The 13,882-nt window shown below is 27.0% G+C and overlaps 1 protein-coding gene across 2 annotated transcripts in view; it reads right to left on the bottom strand.

The window, feature by feature from the left end:
• LOC142321896 (uncharacterized) overlaps positions 1–13,882 on the bottom strand; it is a 160,331-nt gene that overhangs the window by 32,571 nt on the left and 113,878 nt on the right. For both annotated transcript variants that reach the window (XM_075360397.1, XM_075360398.1), the window contains exons 10-11: positions 12,780–12,977; positions 11,162–11,308 (exon numbers count right to left, since the gene is read on the bottom strand). In XM_075360397.1, the coding sequence (XP_075216512.1) occupies positions 11,162–11,308; positions 12,780–12,977 (345 nt within the window). The remainder of the gene's footprint in view (positions 1–11,161; positions 11,309–12,779; positions 12,978–13,882) is intronic.

The following is a 13,882-nucleotide window of genomic DNA, read 5'->3' as shown; positions in this document are numbered from 1 at the left end:
GGAGGTAACTTCCTTCTACCACTGGTCTGCACAGTACGTAGTGCGTGGTGACACAGATGATATCATGCAGTTATGACGAAGCAAATGTTTTTATTTTCATCATTGCGAGTCCATTGTTCATTGTGTATGGTGCTGTTATCTTTTTACTTTCATTAATCATTTAATTTTTTAATCAATTTATCTTTTTACTTTGAAGTGTTATTTTAGTTAAAAGTCGGTGCTCATAATTTATCCGATTTGTCGCCATGCCGTGTAGACACGACATTGGCAGAAAGAGTTGCTTTGCTAGATAAAATAAAAAGTTATCCACCAAACACTGGTCAGAGTAAACATGCAGAACTAATGGAAACATCAAAAAATACAATAGCTCGGATTTTACAGCAAGAAGAAACTCTTCGCAGTAAGTAGTCTAACAAACATGAAGAACGAACTTCTCAAAAAAGGAAACATGAAGGAAAGGACCTGCTCTTTGAGGAAGCTTTAAATGAATGGTTTTCTGCTGTTACTAGTCGGGGAGTAAGTGTCAGTGATCCTATGCTAAAGCAAAAAGCAGAAGAGCTTGTAGAAAAATTGGGACACCATGATAACAAATCAACAGAAAGTTGGTTGTCACGTTGGAAATGGAGATGTGAAATAAAATTTAAAAAAGCTCATGGTAAAAAGGCAAGCACCAATACCAAAAATGCCGAATCATGGAAGAGTCCTAAACTTCCTAAAATAATGAAGAAATATTCACCTAATGACATCTATAATGGAAACGGCCTCTTTTATCGTGCTATGCCAGATGGGTCTCTGTTACAAACACTTCGTGTTATCTGACTAAAATAAAACCAATGGATCAAATTATAATACTTTGTTGAACGAATATGTCTGGCAATGACAAATTAAAACTTCTTGTTATTGGTAAAGCATGTAAACCATGATGTTTAAAGCGGGTTAGTATGGAGAGTTTAACTGTACACTACTATTTTAATAAAAACACCTGAATGACGAGCCTAATTTTTTGTGATTGGCTGAATACTTGGGACGAGTCACAGAAAAAAATCAACGTAGCTCATTCTTAGTTAATATCACTTAATAGGGCCATTTAGACCTGGTCCCAAAGTGGTCCAATTATCTGGAATCTACTGTATATTGAACTTTTTTGTTTTAAGTATAAATTGGATTCAAGATTTAAAAAAAAAATGGTTACTAAAGTTTATGATTAATATTATTATGCGGTAATTTTCTTTTTAATAAAACTCATTAAAAATTGTCATAAAAACTATCATTTTTTAGAGTAAATAAATCTTTCTAATTCCATCAATAAACCTTTAAAACTTAATAATATAATATATAGAGATAGAGAATAATTGTTGGAAAATTGATAAAAAACCAAGCAGTTTTAAAAAATCTCCTTTTAAAACTAAACAAACTAAAGAGAAGAAATTACCATAATTCTAAACTTAATAAAAAAATTATAATTGAGCTTTAAAACAATTCAAAACTATTTAATTGTAACATAAAAAATATTTGCTTAATGATGGAGTCTCATCTTTGAGTCAGCTGTTGAGGAACCCAATTTTATAAAATCATTCTAGTCAAAAAGTACTTAAAAAATCACAGATTGCCTTGAAATGGGCAACCACAGAAATAAGGTCCAGTATTAATTTACATTTATAATAGAAATGTGGAAATGTGTATTTTCATACCTATTTTTCATTGTTTATAACGAAAAATTAAGCTGATGAAACCATTTGTGAAATATATCTGATCTCATGAGACACTATACATAATTAGTCTTATGAAACTTTCATAATCTACACATTTATTTACACAAAATTAAAGTCATAAGTAGTCCACATAAAATTTTACTTTTAAGATTATATTTCAAATGATTCTCATTAATTTCATTCTTATCATTAAAATTTTAATTTTATATTTGATTATAATGACATAAAAACTGTTAAAACAGTAAAAGCTTAGATTGAACATTCAAATTTTTACCATAAAAATCAGATAAAATATTCATTCATAAAACATAAACAGTACTAGTACACTACAAAAATGACTAGTAAAAAAAAAACAACTGCTAGGAAAAACTAGCAAAAGTAGCAAACAAATAAGGACACAGAACCATGCTAAATTATTTGTCCAAAACATATAAGTAGATAAAATTGAAAAATAATCCAGTATATTATTACAAAAATATGTTTAATACAACTATATTTTAAATTTAACATAAAGTTAAGCACAATATTCTAAACAAAATTAATCTGAAATTTTTTATGACTTAAGTTATTAAAAACAATTAAATACATTTAACTGTGATGATACAATGAATTGAAAATATCCATTGCAATGTTAGTAAATTAATACACATGAATAAAATTAAAGCATTTAATTTTTTTAAATTGCTTTGCTAGTCACATATATTTTCATTAAAACAAAAATAAACAACATTAGAATTATTTATTGTTTTATATGCACAAAAATATTACAACAAAAATATAACATTAAAAGTGTCAAACACACACAATCAGGTTGATCACACAGGAGCGAGTCAGCAAAGTCTCTTACCTGAAAAATAATCAATATGACCACATCATCATCATCAGTGTTCGATCCAATTTTCTTCTTCTGAGATTTGCTGACTACATTCCTGAATGATCACTGATACTTCATAAGAACACTGTTAGGTATTTTATTAACCAGAGCAATCCATTAAGTATTGGTAAATTTCAAACCAGCATCAATAAAATAATTAGTTAATAATTTTTAAACATCAGCACAGTTGTAACCAAACTTAACTTGACATTAATAGAATTGATCCTACTTTAGTGGGTATGTATCCCAATGACCGAAATGGAAAGTTTAAGTTTTAAGAAAATTTTTTTATAAAAAGTACGTCAGTCATTTTAATAATAATCCTAAATAAATATTGTACAAAATAAAACAAATGGTTCATTCAGGCTTTAATTTGATTCTTTAGTACTAAATCTTTTTTATAATGAACTATGAAATTAAATCAATATTATAATAAATACACTAAATCATAAGTTTTAAAAAGGTACTACATATATGAGTAACCACATATATTGCTAATTTTATTATTAAAAGATTTAAATTACATTTTAGAGATTGTATTTTTAATTCTAATCTAAAATGTTTAGAGTGGATTTAAAGACAGTACTGGATGAAAACTAAGTGCAATCTTTGTCATGCAAAAATGAAAACCATTTCAGTATACAATTTTTTTAATTTTAATCTCTGATTGTTGCAGAATAAATAAATAGTATAATGAAAAAAACAGTTTAAATTTTAAATACTATATAAATAGTTTTTTCATCATGAGATCATACTGCCTCAGTCAAGGTGTAAACTCAAGCTGTATTGTCCATGTTATAATAATCATGCCTGAGGCAATATGATTAATTGAACCCCAAATACTAAAGAACACCACTAACTAACAATGGCCTTCATACTCAGACAATAACACCTTTCACAGGATTTACTCACACAATAGGCTCTTGTAGCGACAAGCATCACAAAATAGCTGAATGATTATAAAATGTATATATGGTAAATTTAATCAATCCGGTGATTATGCTTATTACTGGTGAATTTGATTAATGGCCTCCAATGTTTGAGAATGACATATATAATATGTATATTTAACGTTAATTAGTTGAGGTTAGCAAGCGAAGCGAGCATAGGTTAACCAAACATAACCTACGTTCACTTTGCTCACTAACCTCAACTAATTAACAGTAATATTTTGATTTAAATAATAAATTCAGTAATTACTGCTAATAGTCGAGTTGTTATTTTAATATGGAAAATGACTGGTATATTTAATAAATTGTTATATATTGATAAAATTCTCCAACATTGGAGGCAATTAATCAGATTCACAGGTAATTATACATAATAACTGGATTAATCAAATTTACCGTAACATATATAAAAGCCAAAGAATGTAATAAAAGACTACAAAACTAAAGATGTGTTTCCCTTGCATTATATGTATATATATATATATAACTACAAAAAAGATTTTATGTCATATAATTATATAATAGTATAATTACATAATTATATATCATATAATTATATAATTATATAATAGATTTTATGTGATTATATAATAGTACATAAGCAAAGGTAATAATTAGCAGTTAAAAAAAAGTTATTATATTAATCATACAGAAAATCTACAAAGAATTTGATCTTTAATCACAGTTTTTAATTTTCTTTTATAATTTTTTAAATATCTGAGAACAGTTAAATCAATTAATAAGCTTTTTATATACAATTAGTTTGAGAAGAAAATCTGACTTGTAACTTAAGAGTAAATGCTCTAAAAAACTAAATTAGACCATATAAAACGGGGGAAAAATAAGAAAACCTTAAATGTGGTAAAAAATGACTCATATATTAAATAGTAATGAAAATTAAGAATAAAATTAAAAGGAACAACCCAAAATCAATTAAAAAAAAAAAAAACATAGTAATTACAAATACTTTATTCAAAAAAAGAGAAAGAAATAAAACACAACACATTAAATAAAACATCCCAGTATACAAAATAAAAATGATTATAAGAATAAACTAAAGATAAAAATTAAACAAAACCTAATTTATCTGAAAAAATATGATGACAATAACAATACATAACCTAATGGAAGAAAAACTCTTGGAAATGTTAAGAAATGGAAATGTGAATGTTTAAATACACAATTACTGCCAATACACAATAACTATATAGTTACTACATCAAAAAAAAAAAAAAAACTAAACTGAATAATTCTAAAGGAAAATAACATAAATGTATTTAAAAAAATAATAAACTGAATTGTTATTAAAAACAAATTAAACTTCACTCATTTTAAATATTTAGGACTCAAACTGAATCTGAATTTAAAAAAGAATTCTGAATTAAAATTTTTACATAAAGAAACAATACTAACTGCATTGCTTTATTCTTTCCCACCTAAAACCAGACAAGTCCAGCTCCTCCCTGTAACTAGATTAATGGCCAATTGCTGCTCATTAAAAAAAAAAAAAATATGAACAAAGATAATATGATAATGTTTTATACATACTACTAAAGAATTCAAGGTGGATTATTTTACAGAAACTATATTTATCTGCAAGAAGAAATCAAAATTATTCAAGGGAAAACTCATTACAGAAATAAAATCAAAGAGAATAAACATGAAGTAATCCACTAAATTTGTGCATGTAATATGTAATAATAAAATATTTTTTTAACTGCATTGGATGACAGTAGAACTTCACAGAACCTAATATTTAATTGTTCTTTTACTCACTTATTAGTGGTCTCAAGATGTGAAGGTAAATCTCAAACACTGGAAATGGAATCAAAGAAATTGGTATTTTTTTTTAAACAACTTAATAAGAATTTTCGTAAAGGGAGTACAATTTAGGATCAGAAAAATATCTATTCACCTAATTACCACAATAATTCCCACAATAATGAGTGGTTCATTACATCATCATGAAATATTTATGAATAGCACTATCTCATGAGTACCCTCGTAAGTTGAATGAGGAGCTGGAATTGCATATAATTTACTAGATTAAAATAAAATTTGTATACATGAACACATAAAATATTTCTTCCTTAATGATTTATATATGACATTTTTACATTCATCTACATTGTATTAGCAATGATCAGCACGCCTTTTTTGTAGTATCCCTTACTAAACTTTCATTCTTTACACCATGTGCATAATTTTTAATATTCAAATATATATTTATATTCTGCAGAGTTTCTAAACTTATATGAAATTACTTTAATTTTTACTTCAATTTTCATATTTTGGTTGATTAGATATGGACGTTAGTTTTTAATTTTTGAAGAACACAAAATGGTTAACGTAAGTCTGAAATTTCTTATAATTTATTGTTTCCTAATTTTTTCCTATCTTGATTCAATATGTTAATAAATATAACTTATTAAAATCCAAATTAATATTAATATATTAGATAAAGGAATACGGAATTCTTGTGCTACACCACTCTTAAATAACTTCAATATTTTTTTTTTTTACAACCTAAATTTTGCTAATTTTTTTAGTTATTTTTGACTTGTAATGAAATAATTTCATTAAAAGTTTTATTCAGTAGCAATGGGTTTCATAATCTAGATTAATTTTTTCAAAAACACTCTAAAATATTTAAAAAAACTGACTGTCCACAAAAATTGCAAAATATTGGTTGAAGTATTTATACACTACTATTAATCTTCAAAGAAAGCTCAGTTGGAATACAAAGTGGGGAGAGATATTTGATGACAAAAATTGTATTATCTGTATTTATTGTATAATATTTTAACTAGATTGTTTATTACATATTTAAACACACGTTTTAACAAATGTGTAAAACATTATATATTTTAACATACAACTTATAAATATGGTAAAGTCTATAGTTTTTGTTTAGATTATAGTAATATAATTCAAAAGTGGATCCATGGCCTGGATTGTTGAGGCTATGAATAATGTTTATTGGATTGCAGATCCAATCAATAAACTCAACAATATTTAAGTTTAACAATCCTAACCTCCAAGCGCTCGCATAGGTGGCAGATTGGCCGCCTTTTTAGTATTTTTTATTAAAGAGTTTAATAAGCCAGTTGGGCCTTTAGGTATTTTCAAATGAATTATTCAGAATCAAGGATCCGTTATAATGCAGACTCTTGATCACATGAGGGAGTGACAAAAAAAAGGTAAATTTCCAAGGGTTTGTGGGCAGCCAACCTGCCGCCTATGCAAGCCCTTGTTATAAAACGAACGTTCATTCTGATCAGTGTGGCTCCTTGTCTTCTACTGTGTGTTTGTTCATAAAAAACTAAAATGTAAGTAAATATTTCTACTTTTTTATTTTTTCAATGTGTTTTTGTAGTTATATTTATTAAAATTTATATAAACATATTTGTTTTTTACTCTATTAGAACCAGAGAAATTTTACTTGAAAAATAACTTGCCCAGTATTTTTAGGGAATGATTCCAAACACCAAATGAAATCCTTCAAGTTTTCCATGAACTGGAAAACAAGAACGAACCAAGTATATAGACAATAACAGTGATATAGTGATATAGATTTAGACAGTGGCTCATTATGGGCCTCTGATCCTGTTGCAACAGTGTCAAAAACAAAATCAAAAAATATAGTCAAGATATTTCCTGGACCTAAAGGACCTTCTTACCAAAGTAAAACAGAGCTGAATTATTTTTTACAAATAGTAAATACTAATATGATTGATAATGAAAAATACTTTTATTGACAAGAAAAAATTCATCCTCATAACCGTGAAAGAGATTGTCGAAAAACTACAAGAACAGAAATTCTATGTAGCATGTAGTTGTAATTACTAGCTGTAATGTTTTTGTTGGCTGTAAAACGAGGCATTCAAACTAACTTGTCAGAATTTTTTACTGACAATGGCACTGGGTTAACAATTCTCAAGCAAACTTTAGTGAAAATCATTTTTGATTTTTATTGAAAAGTCTCAGATTCGATGATATAAATACTAGAGTTTAACATTCTAACACTGACAAACTAGCCCCAATTGGGGAGTTTTTTGATAATTTTGAATGAAACTGCCAAATTTCATATAATCCAAGGAAATTTGTTACAATTGACGAGATGCAAATGGGATTTTAAGGCTGTTGTAATTTTATACAATATATGGCAAAGAAACCTGCCAAATATGGACTAAAAATCTACGTGTTGTGCAATTCCCGCACATTTTACACACACAACATGATTATTGTGGACAGCAGAAACTAGGACCTTTTGTATGTTCAAACAAGCCATTTGATTTGGTCAAAACACTGATTGACCCAATCAGAAATACAATAGAAATTAACAGCTGATAATTATTTTACTAGCTGTCCACTTGTAGAGTACTTATTGAAGATAGGCCTTACATTTTTAGGAACTCTAAAAAAAATAAAAAAGAAATTCCTCCAGAATTTGTTACTGAAAATAGGCATTTTATTCCCAGAAAATACCAATTTGGGTGCCAACTAGACACAACTTTGGTTTCTATGATTACAAAGAAAAAAAAGGTGTTGTTGGGTTTGTCAACAATGTACGACACTGATGAAGTTGATGAGGAAACTAGAAAATTGTTGCTTGTAATGGATTATAATTTCACAAAAATGAGCTGGACACTGTTGATCTCATGTGTTCAAGACTTTTGACCTTTAGAACTCAGAAGTGGCCAATAGCTATTTTTTTTCACTAACTACATATCATCAGAATAAATTCAATGAAAACTTTTCATGCAAACAATCCTGATTAAAAACCTCTTAGAAGAAAGTACACATTCAACTTTGGGATGAAATTAATGGAATGTAACTTGCAATAACAGGCAAAAATGATGTCCCTTCCAAAAGATCTTTAGGTTTTCTTACAAAAGTAAAAGCTGCAACCAGCACAAACATCAGTATCAAACACCCAACAAATTTGTAATATATGTGGATCGAAAAAAAACAATCACAGTTAATTAGCTTGTCATAACTGTCCAAGATGTGTATGCAAAAAACATACTGTGCTATTGCACAGTAATTTATTAATTACTTGCTCAAACTATCAAATAGAGACGCAGGATAGTAATGTAGATATGGCTTAGTTCGTAAGAAAATTTATGAGTTTTGTTTTCTTTAGTAAATAATATTAATTGCCATTGCTTTATTTTTTATTATTTATATTTTTTATCTCATTTATGTGCCATTTTTTGTCTTTCCTATGTTGCCATTATTTATTTAGAGTTATTCACTTATTACACATGAAAACAAATGTCATTCATTTATTTGTATTAAAGACTTTTATTTAAAATATGTGTAAATATAGATTTTTATTTAAGCTTCTGTTACTTATGGTGAAAAAAATGTGTTAAACATGAAATATAAGCAGGAATAGTTGGGCGGCCAAATTGCGAGCGCTTGAAGGTTAATGCAATCTTACATGTAACTTTTATACAAGGTTATGCTGCGTATCAAGTGCATCTAATAATTCATTAATACATTTTTAAATTCATAACTGTAACATTAATATTTAATAATATTTAACAATTAAATATTTTGTAAAGAAATAAATCATATAAAATTTTTCTATTTTAATAAATTATTACACAATTTCTATTTGACAATATAGCTTGTTTTAATCACACATCCATCAAAGGGCAATATGAAACTGTTTTTCGTCAGAAACCTAACAATTGTGGTAGGAGAATTTTTTTTTTACGGAGACGTTTTAAATGAAAAATTTTCTGAAATAAATGAAGAAAAATTTAACCTCACTAATTTTATAAATTAAATAACTATTATCTCATGTAATACCTAATACTATAATGATATATACATTTAATAAAAAAACAAGTTTTTTCAATAATGGAAAAATGATTATGAAGCAAAAAAAATATAAACCTGAAGGGTTTGAGAATACTGACATGGAATATAATGTGGAGTAAAAAATGTGTTATTTTCACAATCTATATTCATAATACACACAAAGATTAAATATTTACCAATACTAAAGAAAAACTGTAAAACCCCAGTCAAATTCTAATAATATTAGATACTCTAAGAGTACAGTGATTTTTATAAATAACATTTAATAACTTTTATAAACATCCAATATAAAATAAAAACAAGTTTAAATCAAAATATTTTTTTAGTTAACTATCAGATAAAAAATTCTAAATATTACTGAGTTTATTGTGTTTCTAAATCCTACAATCAGTAGTCACATATGTGAAAAAAAACTTTGTACAACAATAATACAGATGATTGATGTATTGAAATAGTTATAGAAATATAATGTTCTAATTCTAAAATTACTATAAAATTTGTATGATTAATAGTCACTACCAAAATTAAAAATAAAGGAAGTGTCAGTTTATGTCATAATTCCATATATTTTACAAAACAATTTGTATTAAGTGAAAAATTAATCAATTTAAATGAACTAAAATAATTTTGAGATGTTTAATAAAATGGTAACCCTTAATGTGTCACTACAAAACTTTTAAAGATTCTAAAAGAAGCAGTCACTTAATCTAACTGAACCATTAAAATAAATTTGATCAAAAACAAAATAAGTGGGTAAACACCCGTAAACTAACATGAATTTAGCATTCTTTTGTAACTGATAAGATAACTGCAATCGCAATAAGTAATTTGAAATTTTGTTAGAGAAGAAATAGTCTGACATCCTCAGATTACATTCACTAGAGCAAATAAAATAAAGCTCAAATGCTGCTTGAAAAATGCAAAGATCAACACTAAAATATCTAAACACTTGGTCTATATTTATAATGCAGGAAACCTGCAATAAAATTTCAACAGAAACTTTGAGAATTGTCAATAATTTACTAAATACACATATATAAAATACTTTTTATCTTATTATACAAAAATTTGTTTTTGTACAATAGTTGTAATTAATAGCATCCTCAAAATAAATAGCAAAAATATGATCAATGGTATCACTTATAACTTGAAGGTTCCACAATATTTCAAACATCTCATGAAGTAAATTCCACAAGTGCATGAAGTAAATAGAATGGAAAATGCTACATATTCACTTTATGTAAGAGTTTTTGAAGATTACTTATTTATTTCTTCTTCTGATAACTACAGGCCTATACCCAATTATTGGTAACTTCCTCCTTTTTTTCATATGAAATGAATTTTTTACTGCGAAAAAATCCCAAACCTGACTCGAATTTGAATCCCAAACATAGTGAATGAAAGGTAGAGAAACTAATTTAGTTAAATAATATAAATAATTTTAGTTAAATAATAATTTGTTTAGTTAAATATAAGTTTAATAATGTTGTTTTATAGTTTTACTAAATGCTGCTAACATTTATTAATGGGTAATGGCATCAGCAGATGATTCTTCATAAAATTAAGGAAAAAAACAAATGCTTCTTAGTAGAAAACTATAGTAAATGTAAGAATATTAATTTGAAAAAATCATGTTCAACAAGATACATGTTATACCATTAAAACTTTATGGCATTTATTAACATAAGTCAACAGTTTTAAATGAAATATTCTTCACGTTTTGCCCATAATCTATCAATTAGATACAAAGAATCAACATGATCCATAATACGTCTTCCTACAAGGGACTTTACCTCATCTTGTCCCTCTTTGGCAGCAATATGAAGTGCAGTATATAAATCTTTTGTAGTTGAATCAACAGCTGCTCCATGTTGAAGTAGTAACATCACAATGTCAACATTACCAAGACGAGCAGCAATGTGTAATGGAGTTTGTTGTTCCTGAAACAAATAAAAGTTAAAGTCTAAATCAAAGGCTATAATCCATGAAGTGGTGTAAGAGTAAGACTATTTTATAATAAGCAACATAAAGATTACTTTTATACAGATTTGAATACTAGTTCACCGGATAGCAGTGTTATTTGGTGGTTGGGTTTCAATTAACCACACATCTCAGAAATGGTCGACCTGAAACTGTACAAGACTACACTTCACGTACACTCATACATATCATCCTCATTCATCCTCTGAAGTAATACCTGATGGTAATTCCGAGAGACTAAAAAGGAAAAAAGCAACATAAAGGAGAGCAGATTTTACTAAAACCTCCTTTGATAATACTTTCCTAATAATGAGATGAAATACCCATTCAAATAACCATTCAGCTTTGTTATCATAAAAACAATATATAATAATTTCACCTTACGTAATTCCATTATGGAGTGAGATGTCATATAAATATATATAACTATAATACATATTAATGAAAAAGAAAAATATAAAAGGATTGCAAATACCAAAATAAGTACTTAAATCATAGAGGGCCAAGCTGGATTGATGGATATCTGGATGCGTATACATGTAAGGACCAAGTCTAAGTAAGGTTATTAGGAAACCTTACGGTTTTCTTTTATTACAGTTCTAAGGACTGGTTGAACAACTATCAGGTTCAGTAAAACATACTGCACTACCACATTATTTTAGTCACTTGGAGTTATGATTTGCGGAAAAGTGAAATTTTATACATCATATTGATGAAACTATAAGGAAAATTGTTCCAATAATTACATGTATTCCATGAAATCCGGTTGTTAAAAAGAATGATGATCCGTAAATTGAGTCTGCTTTCAATAAACCATTTATTACGGACCTTTTTTTATTTTAGTTTGAAATTTTTTCTGCTTGTTTTAACTTTAAATTTCTTCATTTTTTTAAGTATTAAGAATTTTAGAGTTGAATGCAAACTTTTAGAAGATTCTGGAGAAATGCTAAAAACATTATGACTACATTTTTTAGCCAACCTTTAGGCTAAAACGTTGTTTTTTTTTTATTAAAAGAAATATTTTAATGTAAACTAATAAAAGAAACAGTCTTTTAAATAAAATGTCTGGTTTTTTACTTTAATACTTTATAAAAATTTTAAAAAATTTCATAAATGTGGCTGAAATTTTTTTTTATAAAACTCTTTCACGCAACAGTTCAGTTAAATTGTTAAAATTTAAAATAACAAAGTTGTAATACAACAATGGAGTTAAATAATAATCCTACAGACACTATGATAATATTTGATGGATTTGGACTGGAATTAAAAAAAGAATTACATATAGAACTGATAATGATAAATCATAATCAAGTCAATTAATGTTATCATATATCAATTAATGTTAAGACATTAATAACTGTGTCATGGCATTTTGGGTCCATAATAAAAAATTATACTTTTTTTTTAAACCAAAAAAATTTCTTTATTTACCCTTGCTCTGGCATCAACTTGTGCTCCATTACGAAGAAGTATTCTAATAATATCAGTCTGGTTAGCTCTAGCAGCAAGATGTAATGGTGTTTCACCTCTGACTGTTGGAACATCAGGATTAGCCTCATTTTGTAATAAGTAAATAACTATATTCATACATCCCATGAAGCTAGCAACATGTAATGGAGTCAAACCGGACTGAAACAGAAGTACACACAAATTAATTTGTTAATACAATACATTTTTTTATAAATGTTATCATTTATGTAATAGTTATAATCTTTCTAAACACTAATTATCTAAATGATTTGCTTACAAAAAAATTTGATAAAATTTCAATTTTCTCCTTTTAAATTAAAAACTTTTAGAAATTAAAAACTAATCTAACGGATAGATAGTAAAACTTAAAACTAATATAAAAACAAAAGTAAATATAATTTAACAAGATCCGAAATGGGTGTATAAGGCCCATTCTCACATAACAAAAATACTAAAAGAAAAAAAAGAAAAAGAAAAAAAGCTAAAAAACATTAAAAACAGTAATATAAAACTTAAAACTAGGTTAAAAACTAAAATAGTAAAATTAAATAAATCTTAAAACTAATACAGATTATATAATAAAAAATTAAAACTAAGTTAAAAGCAAAAATTAAAAAGGTGAAGTAAAACATAAAACTATTATATATTTACAGACTTACAACTAATATCACAGATGAAGTTTTTAAAATATAAAAAAAAAAAATATAAAATTTGACAAATTCTGATAAGGAGTGTAAAAGGCTCCCTACTCGGATAACAAAATCAAAACACAGAACCACAAAAAATTAAATTTTTATATTAAATTTTTTGTATTAACCCAGCACTACGCAAAAACAGAAACAACTAATTTAAAATTTTATTATCGTTGCACAAGCCACCACGGATGTTTCTGGGAAGTTTAAATTTACGACGCAATGCCGCATAACATATGCAATCCACGAGTATATGGCGCACAGTCATGCGGCAGTTGCATTGTGCGCATAGGGGTGCGTGTCCTCTTGTCATCAGGTATTCGTGTGTCCTATCCGCAATTGACAGAGGACTACTTCCTCACGCCAAGATTT

The sequence above is a fragment of the Lycorma delicatula genome, chromosome 3 (assembly GCF_047948215.1).
Source record: "Lycorma delicatula isolate Av1 chromosome 3, ASM4794821v1, whole genome shotgun sequence".
In the NCBI taxonomy this organism is placed as follows: Eukaryota; Metazoa; Arthropoda; class Insecta; order Hemiptera; family Fulgoridae; genus Lycorma; species Lycorma delicatula.
Note: the sequence above shows the minus strand (reverse complement) of the source record. Positions and strands in the feature narration are given on the sequence as shown.